We start from the raw sequence: 19,950 nt of genomic DNA on the forward strand, positions 1-19,950 counted from the left end.
CAGTGTGCACTATATTATGCAGCCACCACGTTTAGTGGAGGCAGGCAAAAGATTGATATGACACTTCATCACAAAAACGAAAAAGGAAAAGAAATGCAAAAGAAATTTAATAATAGTGACTAATTTTTTTTAAAGGAATTTGATTTTTCTCCTTAAAAAAATTATCTATTTCATCAATTACTAGCTCACCAATATCAAGACAAAAAGAAATTTATACGCAAACATTATTTATATAAAATTATTTTTAAATGCAATCACTTTTTTTTTTAATATAGACACATTGTTAAATCATATAATTTAATAAAGTCTTTTTTTAATGCGCTACAAAATCATGCGATTTAATTAATAGTATGTATATATTACCTCTATTAAACTGAATGATTTAACAATATCTTTACATATATATATATATATATATATATATATATATATATATATATATATATATATATATATATATATATATATATATGTAAAGATACCTGCATTAGAGAAGTAATCTATATATTACAGTATTTAATTGGATAAACCTTTCAATCATGATCGCACCACTACTATCAGTGCAGAATAATAGAGGTACAAAGCTATTTTAACTCACCTTCCACGCCATTCGGAGTAAGTTTTACCGACTGATATGATAACAAATTCTTTGTAAAAGTTCCATCCATAGCTTGTGACATTCTAATTTTGAAACGTTAGACTTCAAATCTAGAAAGAAGTTGCTAAGAAAACAAAACAGACATATTTAAAATCTCAACGACACACACATACACAGATAACGTCTTACACACGTAATTGAACATCATTAATCATAAAGATGGAGTGGGAGTCGCGGTTCCACGACTGCAACAAGTGGAAACTTTCTTATGGTTGCCAATCCATAAAAACTTCGTCCATGCTAATATGTTCTGGTTTCATATGGGCTGGTAACTTCCAATTAAACCCATGCAACATGTTAGCCAAACTAGACTTTATCATCTTCACTCCAAGGCTATAACCAGGGCACATCCTCCTTCCGGACCCAAACGGCAGCAGCTCAAAATGTTGTCCCTTCACATCAAACGCCTTATCCAGAAACCTCTCACGCCGAAACTCTTCAGGTTTGTCCCAGACTGAAGGGTCTCTGCCTATACTCCATGTGTTTATGAAGACTCTGGTTCCTTTACGGATGTCGAAGCCCGCGACAGTGCAATCTTCCAAGGCCAAGTGCGGAGCTAGCAGTACAGCAACTGGGTGCTTTCTCATCGTTTCTTTCATGATTGCATCGATGTAAGGAAGTTGTGGGATGTCTTTCTCTTCCACCCATCTCTGTCTCCCAACCACTCTGTCGATTTCTTCTGTTGCCTTTTTAATTAAGTCTGGCCGTTTCATTAGCTCGGACATAGCCCATTCTACTGTAGTAGCCGAAGTATCCGTGCCTCCAGCAATTAGATCCTGTAAATTAATGAATGAACAAAACCAAGAAACCTTTTTTTTTTTTATAATTACAACTTGAACTTACATGTTTGTTTGTACAATTTGAATATCAGATCCAATTATGCTGAAACGAGCTGTACTAAACGCTTTATAATATGTTTTCTATATATATATATATGGGAATGTCGTTAAAATATAAAAAAACATAAATTTTAATACATTAGAAACTGTATTTCTTGTATATTAATGTATTTAAATATTTATTTTTTGACATTCTTATTTCTAACAAATTGAAATATATTTACAACATCGTCACATTATTAAATCATGAGATTTAGTAGCCTTTTCATATTTTAACATTTATATCGTCATGGTTTAATAGTGTGACGACGTTATATATATATATATATATATATATATATATTATAAAATTAAAGTGAAGATATCCTTACTAAAAATGATTATATATATATATATATTTGAAGGAAACATTAATTACCTGTGTGAACCCTCTCACGCTGTCATAGTTGAGCTTAACATCAAGATTTGGATCATCAGCCATCTGCAACAATAAGTCCACCATATCCTTGGGCACAAAATCCTTTAAGTTACCTTTCCTGTTAGCCTTGTGTTCATCAAATACATGGTCATGAAACCGATCAAATTTTTTCTTCAAGGCCTTCATCCGCTTAACGTACCCTTGGAGGTCCAAGAAATCTAGCCATGGAATCCAATCCCCAATATTTAGCACCCCATTAAGCAAAAACAGCTCATCTAACATCTCTTGAAATTCTTCGAGGGTTACAATTGAATCTTCAGCTTTCGACTCACTAAAGTACTTCTTTCCCAGTACTGTTCTGCTTATAATGCTGAGGGTAACGCGTGAGAGATGTTCTTTGAGCACAACCGGCTTCCCAGATAAAGCATATAGACGAGAAATAAATGCACGATATTCCTCGACACGAATGTATTGATAGGACTCGAGTCTTTTCGAGCTAAACAGCTCCGAAAGGTAAAGTTTACGGCCTTGGCGCCAATATGGTCCATAAGGAGCCCATGTGAGATTCAAATAGTTATATGTTGTGTGCTTGCCCGCTGCAGTTTGGGGCCTGGAGGCAAATATGTGATCATGTGTTTGGAGAAATTGTTTTGCCATTTCTGCCGAAGCAGCAACCACAACAGGGAAGGAGCCAAACTTCAGCTGCATTATCTGTCAGTATTTTTGGGAAAGTTTGTGAAGAGATTGGTGAGGGAGTGGGCCAATGAGGTTTAGATTGCCAATGATAGGCCATGGTTTTGGACCTGCCGGAAATTTTAGTGCCCGGCGTCGGAAAGTTGAGAGGAAGGCTAGAGCAGCTAGCAAAGTCAAGGCTATAACAACCCAAGAATAAGCTGCCTCCATTATGTTGTGTTGGTGATGCTTTAGCTTGGTTATGGAGGTCTTTTTATAGATGGTGATTTGGGAAAAATGTTCAAATTTGAATTATTGAAGAAAGGTGGGGCACGATCTATGGTTCAACCAATGAAGAGAATCCACGTAAAAAGTACAATTTAATAATTAAGATGATGATAGTGCTGGGCTTATATGCAAATAATTATATGTTCCACACTATTATATAAGGTTAAACTTAATTAAAAGTGATCTATTAATATTTTTAATAATTTGAACTTTAGTGTACCTGATAGGGTGTAAACATTCGAAGTGTAGAGATTTAAAGTATAATTTCTATTTTTATGATAACTTAAAAAGCTTAGGATACGTTCAGCATGCAAAATTGGAATAGACTAACTATTAGCATTGGACTAGAATAGATTCAATTAGATTAGTTTGGATTATATATAGTGATGAGTTATGTTTGGTACAATATGAGATTAGATTATGTTAAACTAAATTTAAATGAAGTTAATAGTATTTAAGTTAATATTTGAATTTAAATATCAACTATTTATATATATTTAATAAGAAATATTATATTTAATTAAAAATAAAACTAATAACAAAATTATATACACACATATAGAGATATTCAATTAGTTATTGAGTAGTCATAATCATAATAAAGAAATATAAATTATTTAAATTATAGGTTATTTCATATGAGATGTATCATTTCATTAAATAAAATTATTCAAATAATAAACTAATTAATAATGTTTAACCCAATCATGAATAACAAAAAATAAATTGCTTAATTAAAAACAATAAATAATTTTAACTTATAAATTAAAATAGTGTAATAAATTATGGAAGATATCATAAATGGACAAATATTTTTTTTCACATTATCTGATCCTAAATAAACCCACATGAAAATTGGGATTAATAATCCCATGAATTTTGGATTAAAATTTGAATTTAGTCCATTAATCCAATCCATGTGTGGATGCCAAACATTGGATTAATATTTTGTCCTAAAAATTAGTTCAATTATACGTTTTTTTTTTCTTTTAAAGGTAAGGGGGTGGGGCAAACCCAAATAATTTTTATTTTCCCCTTACCTCCCATAAGGCTCGAACCCGGGTGGTTAGCTACTACAAGCTTCATACTGTTACTAACCCGACCACGCCCTTAGGGACTAGTCCAATTCTACGTTTAATCCAAACTTCCAAATGTAGCCTTAAAGGATTGTATATTGAACATTATAGATTGAAGTACACTTCTATATATTTATTTATTAATTATTGGTGACACCACATGAATGTTTCTAAAATTTAGATGATAATATGCACTAAAGGTTAATTATTTTCTAACAGTTAGAAAAGTTTACAAAAAAGATAAGAAAATTTACTTTAAATTAAAAACTTGTTTTTAGTATTTTGGCTAGAGTCTTATTTATTTGCTCAAACTTTTATAGGTTCTCCAGTACGTTATCTGGCGTTGCATGCATTTCCTTCTTACATATGAATTTTATTAAAATTATTTTAATAAATCTTCAAAATACCCATGAAAATTTTGCCTCGTTGCATGCATATTCCACAACTATATATCATAATTTCGCATGGTATCTATTCATAATTGATTTCTTGATACAATTGCCAACTTTTAGCCAAAAAAAAAAATTCTCTACCAATTGTGCGTCTGAATTTTGCACGTCAAACCCAATGGTATTGAGGGAAAAAAATTAAAAATAAAAAATAAAAAAGCAAAAGGAGGTCTGGATTACTAAGAGCATAGGCTTGTCAATAATCATTTCGTAGGGATTCTTTAATTCGAAATATTTTTTTTTTCCATATCCGAATAGTCTTAACAAACACAAGAGATAAACATAAATTTTATTATTTGAAAAAACTTGATCGTTGATTCATTGCGGAGGCAATATATAAATCAAACTGAAGCGCTAAATCATGTTCTTTGGATTTGGCAGTAAAGCAAGTGATGGAGTGTGGACTAGTCAAGTGTTGAGTGGTCAGTTCTTGTCGATTACAACATTACAGCAATAGTGTTTTGGACTAGCTAGCCTGCACGCCATGATCATCAATAGCCAGCTACTAAATTACACAGTAGGTTAACAAGGCGGGGCATGCATGTATGTATGTATATCCTGCAGCGGTTCAATTTTATAATTGTTTCACATCACTGCTTCTCATCTACAACTCAATAATATTGTAAAAAGCTGTCTAGTCTATTTCGATCTTTTCACTCAAATTTTTTTTTTTAAGTATGAGATATTACTAATATTATATCATATATTACAATTAATATTTACAATCATACTATATAATTGGGAGCACCGCCATATATTGACACATTGAAGCACTTGTCCATACATTTTAAATCCTCTCTAATATTCGAGAGATGTCTACTCTACTCACATTTCGTAAGGGAGAGACCGTCTCTACTCAATTATATTGATAATTGAGTGAGTACTGAAATTAACCCCCATAAATATCTTATGAAGGCTCGAACCCTTACACTCATTATTCGAGGAATACCTACTCCACTCACATTTCGTAAGGGAGAGACTGTCGCTACTCAATTATGTTGATAATTGAGGAAGTAATGAAATTAACTCTCATAAAGCTCTTATGAATGCTCGAACCCTTGCACTCAACATTGTAAGTGGAAGATTTCTCTCATTGGACCAAAGACCCATTGGTGCTGCCACTCAACTCTAATAGACCACTCACACACACACAGTACTAAAATTAACTCTCATAAAGCTCTTATGAATGCTCGAACCCTTGCATTCAACATTGTAAGTGGAAGATTTCTCTCATTGGACCAAAGACCCATTGGTGCTGCCACTCAACTCTAATAGACCACACACACACACACACACACACACACACACACACACACACACACACACACACACACACACATATCTGCACCCAACTTTTTCCCGCGTAAGTGTCTGCCGAACGTATTTTAGGCGTCCTTTTATATTGGCCGCCAGTAGTTACATCTAATAATTAATACAAGTAATATACAATTTGTATGAGATAGATTATTTAATTTACAAGACGACATTTCATTGTCATGTAGAGTCGGTCACTTGTGCATGAGTTTCACACTAATATAAAAATAAATTTTAAAAAATTAATTTGTACTTTTTTTGAAAGAGCAAATTTTGATTATCATTATCTCACTTATCCGCGTGTAAATCATTTTTGACTCTATATTATTGGCTTGTAAGAAATGTAGAATTAATTTCTCCATATATTGACATGTCAAATAATGACTATATTTCATTATATTATCAGCGCGTACATGATTTTTGACTCTTTATCTTTCTATTATTAGCATTAAAATATTGACTATATACATCTTTATACGTTCATATGTAAAATATTTTAATAATAGATAGCTTTAATTAGGTAGAATCCATTTATTTTTATTTTTTTTACTATTGTTGTTCATAGTTGAATTTCACAAATTTAGCATACTAATAAATTATGAATTTATGTAGTGGGTGGTTCTTATATCAAGCATTGGATAAAGACGGATACTATATATATATACAAAGGGGACTTGAATGATAAGGGTTTCGGGGTTTGCAGCAAAGTTTTGAATGTAAGGTAAAATGGATTTAACGAAAGGGAAGGTAAAATGGATTTAACGAAAGGGAAGAATAATGATAATATTAGTGATGAGCTTCTTCAATCTCAAGCCCATGTTTGGAATAACATTTTTAGCTTCGTAAACTCCATGTCTCTCAAATGTGCAATTCAATTAGGCATACCAGACATCATCCACAACCATGCAAAACCCATGACCCTTAATCAGCTTCTTACGACACTACAAATTCATCCAACAAAAACCCAATGTGTCTACCACCTCATGCGCATTTTAGTTCACTCTGGCTTCTTTGCGCTACAAAAAACAAGCGAAAATGAACAAGAAGAAGGCTACATTCTCACCAGTGCTTCTAAGCTTCTCCTTAAAGATCACCCTTTGAGCTTAGCACCTTTCCTACTAGCCATGTTGGATCCCATTTTGACAAAACCATGGCATCAAGTCAGCACGTGGATTCAAAACGACGACGATGATGATGCTGCTACTACATTCGCCTTGCCCCATGGGATGAACTTTTGGGACTATGCTGTCCGCGAAACAAGGCTTAACCATTTTTTCAATGAAGGCATGGCCAGTGATACTCGATTAACATCAAGCGCGTTGATTAATAAGTGTAAAGACGTGTTTGAGGGGTTGAACACGTTGGTTGATGTTGGAGGCGGCACCGGAACTCTGGCCAGCGCCATAGCCAAAAAGTTTCCCCACATAGAGTGCACTGTGTTTGATCAGCCGCATGTGGTTGCTGATCTAAAAAGCAATGGATATCTCAAATATGTTGGAGGCAACATGTTCGAGGCAATTCCCCCTGCAGATGCTGTCTTGATAAAGGTAATAAGCTTTGATTATTTTTTTTAGTGGGCTACAATATCTTGTAATATTCTTGATTAACTAATTCTGGTGCTGGCGGTGACAAACAGTGTGTACTACACAATTGGAATGATGAAGAATGTGTTAAGATTCTAAAGAATTGTAAGAAAGCGATTGCAATCAATGGGAAGGCAGGGAAAGTAATCATAATAGACATTAAGATGGAGAGTGAAAAGGCAGATTACAAGACTACTGAAACACAACTCTTTATGGACATGTTGATGATGGTCTTGGTCAAAGGAGAAGAGCGAAATGAGAAAGAATGGGCAAAACTTTTTTTCGAGGCTGGTTTTAGTGACTACAAGATCACCGACGTATTAGGCGTTAGATCTCTCATTGAGGTTTATCCTTAATAACTTCTTTATAGTTCGAACAGATCATTACATGTTAAATGCAATAACATCATCGCCCATGGAATGGAAAACTGCATTACCATCGTAATAGTAATAAATGAAAAATAAAAAGCTCTCAATAGCATCGTTTGCAAATTGTTTAATAAGAGTGGAATCCAACTTTGAATAAGAATGGAATCCAACTTTTTAATTTGTATGATACTTTGCTTTGTGTTTTTGCAATATTTAAGAAGTGTTATGTGTCGCCAGCTATTTAGTTCGCACTCTTTAATTAAAGTTTACATCTCTTATTTTTATTGTTATTTTTTTATTACATGAGACGATTGCTCAAGAGTACAACTCATATTATATAATATTACAATTGATATTTACAAATCATACTATTACTGGAACTAGCTTACATCAATTTTTATAAAGTACCTCTTAATTTTATTTTTTTTGTTTAGATTACATGAAACGATTGCTCAAGAGTACAAGTCATATAACATGAGATTACAACTTATATTTATAAATAAAACTATTACTATCATTAGTTTATATAAATTCTTATAAAGCACTGCCACTCACATTTCGAAAGGGAGAAAATTGTCTTAAGACAAATTGGGGAAGGAAATTAAATCCCCACAATGCATTGTGGGGACTCAAACTCATGACCTCACAATTGTGAGGTTTGGATTCTAACCACTAGGTTAAAGTATAGTGGTTGTTTACATCTCTTAATTAAACAGTTACGTTAAGGGTAAATTTTAGATTTTCTCTTGTGAATTGACTATCTTCAAATCACTTCTTATTTTTTTAAATCTCAAGTTATCTCATTTTGTCAAAGTATAGGAGAAAATTAAGATGGAATGGTTTTTTTTTTAATCTTTTTAACAAAAATATGAGTAAATTGAGATTTTCAAAAATAAAATGATAATGGAGTAATCTAAAATTAATCCTTATGTTGATTGCAACAGCTAATCCTTTAACTCTGATGCTATAAATGGTCCTTGTAATATTTTTATGGTTGAGGTGTTGAATTAATTTTCACTTCATTGTTAACCAATTCTTTAGTTAAAATTAAGCTGAATAGATATAGTAGATAAATATTGCAACAAAAGTGATGGAAAGAAAGAAAAATCAATTGAAAAAGATTTATTATCCTTTGATTACTTGAAATACTCTCTCTCTCTCTCTCTCTCTCTCTCACTTTGCTTGTCAGCAATTCACTATAATAATATTTTAAATTAAATACTCGTTTAATCCCTACATTAAAAAAAAAAACCTTAAGACACCCCTATTATAGAATATGTAACACTTACATTTGCTTTTTCTTTCTTTTTATAACACCCTTGAAACAATATTTTTGAGAATATAAATGAAAAGAAAAAAATATTAATTTATCAAATTAGATTCAAAAACAACACAAAGTTTTTGTTTTACTTTTAGGATTAATTTCATACAATAGCTTTTTATACAATAATTATTAGTAAGATCATAGCGAAGATATATATTAAACGATGCCTTAAGTTTGTTGCTATTAATTTATTTATAAATAATCATCAGCAATATTGTGCGTGGATAAAAAAAATTACTAGTTCTTTTTACACTGATATTTATTGGTTAATTTGCTAATAATTAATGTCAATAGTATTGTTGTAAGGGTATATTATTAATTTATTATTATAAAAACAAATAAAAAGTAAGGGTAATAATGCAACATACTTAGTTGCAAAGGTGCTTTGAGATATTTTTAAAATATATAAATAAAACAAGTACTTAAAATCTAAAATAGGGACCAAAAGAGTATTCACAATTATCATCCCTTTCAACTACATACTAACTACCTAGAAGCTGGTCCATACTCAGTATTATTTGAGTAAGGGGTCTTTTTAAGTTACATCAGCTGTAACTATTACATCAACTGATAATTAATTTTTTTTTCTATGACTCAATTGTTGTTTGTCAAACAACCAGAAGATTATTAAGAACTATTTTTGGATTAACCGTAAGTTACATTATATATGTATAATGACTTAGCGGCTACTTTGAGTGTTGGATTAAATTGTTTTTATGAAAAAATGAAGGGGTATGTATGTAATAATTCCAATGGTTTTGGGCTAATAACTGAAGAGTGTCGATCTCTAGCTATGTCTATTGGAGAAGTGCAATTCTCGTTTGTTCGACGATCTGCGAACTCTGCTGCTCATTGTGTTGCTAGAGTAGGAGGTTCTATGTCAGGTCCTGGAGAGTGGAGGCATGTTCCACCTCCATGCTTATTACACAATTTGTAATGGTTTTCCTGTTTTAATGAATATTCCTGTCAAAAAAAAAAAAGAAACACTTTTCTGAATCACTATGTTTATGTACACTGAAATCCATACAACACGTATAAAGAATTTTAAAAATATATTAAAAATGACTCCCGCGTAACAAAATAAAGTAAAACAAAATTTAAAAAAATAAAGAGACGGTGCTTATTTGGAAATAAAAGGGGTGCGTAGAGAATGGATCCAGAATAAATGGCCTAATTGGATTTTCGTTTAAAAAAATCAAATGGGAAAACATTGGGCGTGTTTGTGTGGATGGGCCGGTACCGTATATATCTCATATCAGCATCTTCCAAGTTCGAAGTTCCAGCAGTATAGGTGAGTTCAAGTTTAATAGCACGTTGCATGTATAAATAATAATAATAATAATAATAATAATAAATATGGTCAATAGATTCCTTACTCGACGTTGTCCCACACGTAAAATGAAACTCACGCCGGATTGCCTACGTGAATTAGCCGATGGAACGCGACCATCAGTAAAACACCAGGAAGTTGCTCGGCTCCTACCTTCGAAACGTAAATCTTAATGTTAAAAAAAAAAAAAAAAAAAAAAAAAAAAACTCCATCGAGAGCGCGTATCCCTCTACATAATAAATACAATAAACTTCTAATTTCAATTTCAATTTCAATTTCAATTTCAATTTCAATTTCAATCCTAAAAAACTATTTAATTTCTTTCGTCATATCTACTTGCAACAGCCTTACCAGCTACCGGCAGCCTCTCTTCGGTGGTCGGCAGGGCACTCTCGTTGCTTTGACTGGTTAATAAATAAAAAGGTAAAATATGGCAAGAGACAAAAGCATAGACAAGCCCCTTAAGCCACGTCCACATCGGCGGCAAGAAAGAAGGAGAAACGGTGACCGCGGTCGTCGCGACGTTGGCCGCCCGAATGAAGAACCTATCCTCCGTCTTTGTTTGATCATACTTGTTCTCTTCCTTTTAGCTTTGGTCGTGATCTGTTTTGTCCATTATTTTTTGGGACCTGATTTTCACTTTTGAAGTGAAGTTCGTGAATTATAATTGTAATTACTATTATTATATTATAGGACGTGCCCATGACTCCGCCGATTGAGTTCCCTCGTGTCAGCTCCTTACTTTCTTTCGTATAGGTTTTAGAAGATGTAAAGAGATTCAGAATTGTTATCTTTTTCATTTGTATCTAAGTACCATATAGAGAGATAGGTAATTTCTATCTTCGGTTCTATTATCGTTTTCAGTTCATATATTAATTGGGTTTGAATTTTCAAGAGACATGAAACTCAGACCATCTCTACCGTGAACCACAATATTATTGGTCAATTATTATTGTTCTTTTTGCGGATGAATGGACTGTACTTGCTAACCAAAGAATGAGTCTTTTGCCTTTGAGTTTTGAGGTTGAATTCCTTCTAAAGAGACTTTTGAAATCAATGGTCAAATGCTCCCCACTTTCGGTGTTTTACATTAATGGGCATCTACCAAATTAGGCGAAGCTATCCTTGCTACATATAAAAATATGGTGGTTTAATCGAGGGATGGAACTACGGAACTATTCGAACCCCACAATTTTATTTATTCGACTCGTCTTCTGAGTTCGAGTACCGGGCCCACACAATTGTTTATGCGTCCTGTGCTTCATTGGAGAAGCCCATTGGCAAATTGGGTTTGACCCAAAAAGTAGAAGCCGCTTTGTGATTACGTAAGTAAAATTGTATATAATTACTAGCACACCGGTCAGAATTTAGTCTCGAGCATAGAGAAGCCGAACACGATTACCTAACTAAATAATATCTGGCGTCTAATTAGAAATCCTAAATATATTCATTCGTACATTATTTGGATTTCGGAGAGTGGAGAAGCGAGGAAGAGGGAGAGAGTCTTTGGCAGCTTCTATTTTTTACCCATTTGGTACGGGCAAATTTACAAATAACTTATGGTGATACAGAGTAATCATCGGTTCACCATCCATGAATATATTAATCATAATTGATTTTTTTCTTAAATTAATTAATTTATTCCCATGTAATTATTAATCATTTTTGTCGACCATACTGACATTCTCTTTTAATTTATTTTGTAAAAATTTGCATCATAATTTGAGAATCATTAAACTAATACGTAAATATCACACCAGACTTAAAAAAAAAAAAAACCCAAGGCTAATATAATATAAATTAAATTTTAGAATTTTCATAATTTCATATTAAAAGTGCTGAATAAAAACAAAACGAAGGCTATAAGTGTTTATAAAAGGCCAAAGCCCAAAGCCCAAAGCCCAAAGTAGTGAATGTGATAGTGTTAATTCAACACACAGTTGCAAAGATTGGGAGTCATTCGTTTGTTTTGCCATCTTTTCTCTCTGTAGAGACCTAAACAAGCGTTCGTTGTTGGGTTTCCACAAGAATCGAGAAAAAAATGGCGACCTTGGACTCAGACGTACCGATGATTCCAGTCGGAGAGGCATCAAGCAGTGCAGGCCCTTCATCTTCCTCCAAGAAGCCTAAACGTTTCGAGATCAAAAAATGGAGCGCCGTCGCCCTCTGGGCTTGGGGTATAAACCTAACCCTAATTGTCTTCTTTTTGCCTTTTGTTTTCTGTAATTGGAAATTTGGCTAGTTTTAAATTTTGTGTTGCTTGATGGATGCAGATATTGTTGTCGATAATTGTGCGATTTGCAGGAACCACATCATGGATCTCTGTGAGTGACTTCCTTTCTTTCTTCTTCTTTTTTTTGATTTTGTGTATTCTTATTTTGACTTTTGGGTTACGTTTTGAATTCTTATTTTTTTGTTAGGCATCGAGTGCCAGGCTAACCAAGCTAGCGCTACAAGCGAGGAATGCACTGTAGCTTGGGGTATGCTTTTTATTTTTATTTTTTTAAACCCTCTCTTTAGGTTTACCTATTGTGATTGTGCCTTTGTCAGTTTGGCTTTGATTACATAATAATTGTTGGATAGCTACAGATTTAGAATTTGGTTTATCACGGAAAGAAAAAAGGGGGAAAAAAACAAAGAGGAAGAAGAAAGAAAAAAGCATTGTTTTACAGCTGCTAATTGGAAATGAATATTTCTGAAGCATAGAATTAAATTGTTTAGGTGTACCATTCTGTATAAATTGATTGGGGCACTGGAGTTAATCATCATTGTGATTGAGACATAACTATACAAACTGTAAGTTAAATGCTGAGTGCTGATAATTTTATTGTGAAACAAGCAAGTACATTGGAAAAATGTAAATAAATTACGATATTGCATGTTTTAAATATAAAGTGGATCTCCGCATCGTAATATATAGTCTTGAATTTTAGAATAGCTGTATAAACATTCTTGATTAGGCTTTCAGAATTTAGATTATGGTCTGATGATGTAAACATTTTGGGTCTGTTCAGTCTTTTAATGGTCGTGTTGTGAGAATTTCGTAATTGAGTCATAGATTGCTTATACCTCCTCTCTACGCTATTATGTTGCTGACATGCTGTCTTACATCTTCATAGAACCATTGAGATAAAAGAAATTTGAACATTAATTTACAAGTATATTGCTGCTGTCTTATGGTTGTCCGGTCGTAGATTTAATATGTGATTTTCTAATACCTTACTCTTCCTTCTGCTAGTTGGATAATCTAGATGCTGGCATTAGTATTTGGTTGCCCTCTTGGCTATTCTATGGGGAATAATATAAGTTTCTCATTCTCAATCTTTTAAATAGATATCCTATTTTTTAAAATATATTTTACAGTGAAAAGGCATCGTACTCATATGTAGTCCTCATCCACTCAAAATCATATACACTGCATCTTTTTCTTTCACATGTCGGTAATTTAAATGGTGCACTGCACAATCTTATTCTACTACATTACTTACTTCTTCTTAGATTTTGTTTCTCAATGTCAAACTATATCGCAGGTCATTTTGAACTCAACTGAGATTTCAGTCCTTGTATTTATTTTACTTTCATTGTTGACAAGTAAACTTACTGATTGCTGGTAGTGCACTTGTCTGTATGTGATAGACGGACTTTGAACATTTTGAGAACTTTGGTTTTGTAATTGTAGGGGTTTGCAACCATGCATTTCACTTTCACTGCATCAGTCGATGGCTGAAGACTCGTCAAGTTTGTCCATTGGGTATTTTCCATATCACATATCCTCTCTCATTCTATTGTTCACCTTTTTCTGTTTACTCAATTATCTGTTGTATTTTATGAGTTCTCATTTCATATTTTACTGTATTGTTCCTCCAGATAACAGTGAGTGGGAGTTCCAGAAGTATGGTCACTAGAGCCTTTGAGCCAGTTGAGTTTTGGATTCTGTCTGCTATGTATTGCAGATTTCAAGTAGATATTATGGAAGACCCTGGACTTTCTGTCAATTCTATTTGATGCTCTTTGTTATCTAAAATTCAGTTGGTTATGACTTGGATTCTAAATCCTATATATGTTTGTGAAAATTAAGCCATAATTTCTGTTTAACTGAGCCCACTTTTTCTTGGCACGTTTCTTTTTCCTTTTTATTTTTTATTATGCCATGCTGGGTTTGTGGTATTCTTCCTATTCGTCTTTTTATTTACTTTAAAATTGGGCAATGGGTTGTTCGCATGCATTATTAAATCAATTTGTGCGTGCTGATTTGTTCCAACTGCTTTCTGATTAGTCATGGTTTTGGGTTTTAACTCAGGCATAACAGAAACTAGCTGCATACGTACATGTGAAAATAGAACAATCGCCCTTGTGTGTTATAATGCCAATCATTTTTGGCACTCACGCAAATAATTGTAGTAGAATAAACAAAACATAAGCACTTAATTTTTCTTGATCTCTTTACATGGTAATTAGATATCAAGAGCAAAGACCATAAAAGTTGGTGTACAACAAGCTGTACCTCTTTTGATTTCTTTGCAAGCTTGGAGACTGGAAGATGTTTTGGCCTCGGAGTCGCACACTAGTTGGTTTCTTGAGGCGGAGTAGCTTGATTTACGTAATATTTTTAGAAGTTAAAATTTTGTTTTAGGATAAAAAAATTAATTGAAAGGCATATAATCTAGTTTTAGGATAAAAAATTACTTGAGTAAACACTAAAAAAAAAAAATATCAGAACAAAACAAAACCACCACCACCGCAAACAACACACACTTGTTAGACCAAATGCATGCTTTCACTTCTGCAACCTACGTGCAATCCTTCAGCAATCATCATGTCTTCTACCTTCTTCCCCTTTAGGAACCGGAAACTGTTCCTTTCCCAAAATTTACTTGTGTTCAAGGATTTGGCCTTCAATTTTCTTCTCCGAACATTGAGTTCTGATTACCTTTACCAATACTGACCATGTGATTATGGAGTATCTCAATCTAATTAACTCAAGTGAACTAACAATTCGTAGAATTCTAAGTCGAATGTGAATAGTTCTCTAATTAAATCGTCAATAGGTGCCGTGCCTTTGATGTGTCATCAGTGAAGTTAAGGCCAATCCCATCTATAATCTTCATAAGACCTCGAACGAAACGGCGAAAAGACATGCAGAAATGCCACCCGTAGCCAAGAATCGATCAATTGCTACCAATTCATAGAGAAAGGGTATCTTCTATAATTACAGCATGAACCTGCCAACCAACGTGTTCAGAAGCAAAATAAATGTCATCACTGAAATTTTGGTGATTGATCATATAACTCGGTACTGGGTACACTATTCAATTTTGTCTTCATAGTCATCAGTAATTACGTCGGTCATGAATGGCATCTTTAAGCTAAGCGGAGGCACCACCTTTTGCTCCATTCAAGTTGAAGTCACAAAATTGTTTATAGACTCTCCGAAGTTCAAGTGAGAATGAGTGGGGGAGTAGCAACTAGCAAGTTTTCGAAAGATGGCGTGTCGTCATGGGTGTACTCCGCACGACGACATGTCGTCTGGCATGTGAGATATTTGAAAACGTTAATCGTCGCCTGAGAGATTCGAACTCTCGCGGGGAAACCCCATGTACTTAGCAGGCACACGCCTTAACCACTCGGCCAAAGCGACGCTTATGGTTAATACAGAAAATTTATTTGATTAATCCTTTACATTCCGATTTCTGGACTTCATGTTTAATACCTTCGGCCCAAGTTAACCTTAATAACAAAATATAAAGAAAAAAATCCCGAAATTTAGTACCACGGCAATTTTAGCATCACTAAAGTCACTATTCCTAATCAACTTGTCTTCTTGAGCATTTTATCAGAAATGGTGATGATGATGATGTGTCTAGTTATTAACTAATTGCATCGTGTGAAAACAACTAGTGTGGCCGTCAAATTTTCGCTTGAAAGAGTTGAAAAGGAATGATAGGAAAAAATATTTTCTATGTAGGGATTTGTTAGCACATCACGTGTGCTTTGATATTCTTTTGATCACTCCCTTTGAAATTCAATAGAGATCTCATTACTTCTCAAGTCCCATAATTCAGTAATCAGTAGGTAGAATAATAAGTCTCTCTCTATCTCTTTCTTTAAGTACAAGCCAAAAAAGATATACAATGTAACTAAGTATTTGAAAATAAATATTTCCTCCACTAATTTATGATTGGAGTAAATATTTCTTCAATTAATGGGTCAAAAAGAGGTTTCTCAAACGGATAAATATTTAGATTGTGCTATAATAAAATAAGTATAGTTAATCCATATAAATATCTAATATAAATATTAACCCACCTCTTATTATACAATTCATATAATACTTTAAAAAAAATCAAAAACAGAAGCATCAATGTTTATAAAATTAGGTGCAAAGTACACAGTAATTAAGAAAATTTTGATTAATTTGAAGGTAGCTTTAAACAATCAATGGTTTTTTGTTGGGGGAGGGAAATGATACCCCATTTGCGCAACTCACAAGGAAACAAATGGGAAACAAAGTGAACTTTCTGATTTGTACACAATCTTCCACAAGAGAAAGTAAAAAACCTTCCCCCCTTTTAAGAATGCACACTCATTTAGGGACATTATCATTATTATGTTTTTATAATACCCCACCTAGAATTGCACATTTCTAATCAATATAATCTCACTCCATAATCAATAGAATTGCACACTCAATATATTATGTTTACTGAAATGTAAACAAAATAAAATTTTCATCTTTATCAGTTCTTGAATATAAGTGATCACTGTGACATCACGAAAGCATAATATGAAATGGCACAAAATTACAAATGTGTCCAAGATATTTTCTAGTAAGTTAAGACCTTATTTTTTTCTCGCTTGGGTCAAATCAAGTGTAACAGATGGAAGTGTACATGTATAAATAGTAACAAACAAAAAAATGGTGAAATAGGGTCAGAAAATGGTGATCTTACTTTGAGGCTTAAGTAAGTGATTGAAAAATCCGAGTTAAATTATAAAATATTAAAGTTTTAGTGAAGCCATCTCTCTTTGAGAGAGTAAAATTAATATTTATACTATACCACATCTTTAGGTGAGTGAGTCCTTTTATTTTGATGAATGTAGGGAGTTATTGACTTGTGGTTGACTTCTTCCTACGTAGGGATGAAGTGATGTGTGGTGGATATAACTCCATCTTCTTTATTTTAGGAGGTCGTGGTGTGGTGGCGCAGCTGTTATAATCCGACCTCTGGGATGATAGGTTCTCATAACTCTCCACACCCTTATTTCCCTTTCAAGCACCTTTTGAGAAAAGAATGGAGTAGGGGTCATGTTCCTATTTTTGTCCTCTTGGTTATTTTGTATTTAACTTCTTCAGCTATCTTGATCGTGTTTTAATTGTTCTTTTTATTGCTAAGTCTTATCCTTATATTTACGCCTTGTTGGCTAAGTGGTTTTGAACGTAGCCTTGATTCAAGATTTCTCGTTTTCTCCCTTGAGGGATCTTTATTGCCTGCTCGTATAATGACAATGTTGATAAGCAGAGAAAATAATAATCACGGGAAAAGGAATGAATAGATGTCATAGTCCTACAACTACTAATGAGTAGAGTACCTCCATCTAAATGTGTCTCGGCATCACTAAGCTGAAAAAAATATATATTATCGATAAACAATAACGCATGTTTTATCTTCATAAATTATGAAAAAAAAAAAAAAGATTCTACCAATATTTACAACTATATAAGAAATTATGAGAATCATTCAACTAACAGGTTGCTGTGGTTCTTACAATTATTATAAAAAAAATTTGGATGCCATTTGTGCATTGCTGCCTCTGCATCAACTTTGCACGCGCATAACAAATCCAACTAGTATAAAGTGCTATAAGGCACAAAGTAGTGCACATGAGCACACGCATAACAAATTCAACTAGTATAAAGTGCTATATAAGGCACAAAGTAGTGCACATGAGCATTAAAAACTAGCTAGGGGTAGTGCCCTCCTTGTAATATGACGATTTGTCACTTATATGAGAATACCCTTTTAAAACTAATGGAGTTAATTTAATAGTTACAAGAAATAAGTTGAAGAGGAGCTGCGCTTCTTCCTCATCAAGTAATGCTATCATCCTTTATGATCGACGATGCTTTCTACGGCCTCTAGAAACAGGATTAATGGACCACCCACTCCTTCACCTAACCTTTGACCTTGTATAAATCAATATATATATATATATATATAACAGCCATTGTAGTACAAGTTAAATCACTTATTAAATGATCGCCATTTTCGTTAATTTTGATGGCAGTCTTATGGTGCTTAGGAATTAGTCTAACTAGGGAAATATTCGGCCAAACGACATACAGATTCTTTAATTATCTTCAAAAGTCGTTAGTAAAGATCTCAATCTCTCGTCTAGACAGTTTAGTTTCGCATGATATGAAAACTTCGGTTCATTTGAGTTGAATTTGATCGTCATATTTTATAATAGTTCATGCGTAACTGTAAATATTTTTTTAGTATTGCTCCACCAATTAGTATGACTACATTAAAAAAAGAAAAAAAAGAAAATTAAAATTGCAGCTGGTGCATTTGGACCGCCGTCACCTACCTTGTGCTCTAAATCATCTACAGTCGCTTCCACGTTTGTCACTACAATTATATATTCTTACGGCCACCTGTAACCGTTATCCACGTTTAAAACGATGATGGATATAGTTGTTAGGTTATATATTCTCATGGATCATCTTGCTGAAATCTTTTGACAACATGATAAGTTAGTGCATTTGATTAGCTTACAGTATTACTCCCAGTCTTCAAGTTTCAAAGGCCATTGCCTTTTTTCATGTGCAATGATCCAGGCTCTCGTGCTTTTTGGTCAAGAGGAAAAAACAAAAAAAAAAAAAAAACCTAATTAATTTCCTCTGTAATAGCTGGAATCGCGTATGAATGAATAGTATATGTATAAATTGAGATGGGGATTCGGGAAGATATTTGAATGCAGTCTATACACAATTGAAAGATTCGTCGAAGGGTCGGTGAAGAAATTAAGCAAAAGACAAGTCCAAGTGTCCACGAATCACTTGATATTTCGTACTTCCTTATAAATACATTAATTCTTTTTTAACTTATTCACGTAAAATTTACGAAGTGTAGCACTTTTTTTATTTTTTTTTGGGAACGCCTAAGTTACAATCAATGTACCTTACGTTCTTTGTCTTTTTCTTTTTGGCAAATATCATATGAGCCCTCCTAATTCTTTTTATTTTCAATTTTTACAGCTGTGGATGTATTTGTCTTCTTCCATCCCTCCTACCGATTTTTTTATTTTCTCTAAAGTTTTATTTATTTCTTTAAACATTATTAAATGATTATCAAATTCATACAAATCTATAAATTCAGAATAAACTTCTGGTCCTAAATTTATTAATCCTAGTCTTGAATTGTAGGTTTATTGCATGTAATTTAATTATATAATTAAATTAAAGAGAAATTATATAAAAAATATAAAAAATATACATGACAGACTTCAAAATTAACATGCAATAGCTTTCAGAATTATCGTTAAAATCATTCCTAAGAATTAATTCTGATTAAAGGGCATTATCAACATATACTCTGATTAATTCTGATTAATAGATACCATTTGATAT

General features: G+C 33.2%; 2 protein-coding genes, 1 non-coding gene and 1 pseudogene across 3 annotated transcripts; 2 read left to right on the forward strand and 2 right to left on the reverse strand.

The window, feature by feature from the left end:
• Window positions 1–805: 805 nt before the first annotated feature.
• LOC18055548 lies at window positions 806–2,818 on the reverse strand (annotated as a pseudogene).
• Window positions 2,819–6,466: 3,648 nt separating this feature from the next.
• LOC18055549 (trans-resveratrol di-O-methyltransferase) lies at window positions 6,467–7,653 on the forward strand. The gene is made up of 2 exons (XM_006452748.2): window positions 6,467–7,261; window positions 7,351–7,653. The coding sequence occupies exons 1-2, from the start codon at window positions 6,467–6,469 to the stop codon at window positions 7,651–7,653; spliced, it is 1,098 nt and encodes a 365-aa protein (XP_006452811.1).
• A 4,591-nt stretch (window positions 7,654–12,244) lies between these two features.
• LOC18055550 (RING-box protein 1a) lies at window positions 12,245–14,418 on the forward strand. Its single transcript, XM_006452749.2, has 5 exons — window positions 12,245–12,496; window positions 12,593–12,643; window positions 12,740–12,799; window positions 13,999–14,070; window positions 14,187–14,418. The coding sequence occupies exons 1-5, from the start codon at window positions 12,361–12,363 to the stop codon at window positions 14,222–14,224; spliced, it is 357 nt and encodes a 118-aa protein (XP_006452812.1). The 5' UTR covers window positions 12,245–12,360; the 3' UTR covers window positions 14,225–14,418.
• A 1,457-nt stretch (window positions 14,419–15,875) lies between these two features.
• Window positions 15,876–15,957, reverse strand: TRNAS-GCU. The gene has a single exon. It is a non-coding gene; the product is annotated as a tRNA-Ser (tRNA).
• Between the last annotated feature and the right edge of the window lie 3,993 nt (window positions 15,958–19,950).

The sequence above is a fragment of the Citrus clementina genome, unplaced genomic scaffold, assembly GCF_000493195.1.
Source record: "Citrus clementina cultivar Clemenules unplaced genomic scaffold, Citrus_clementina_v1.0 scaffold_1, whole genome shotgun sequence".
In the NCBI taxonomy this organism is placed as follows: Eukaryota; Viridiplantae; Streptophyta; class Magnoliopsida; order Sapindales; family Rutaceae; genus Citrus; species Citrus x clementina.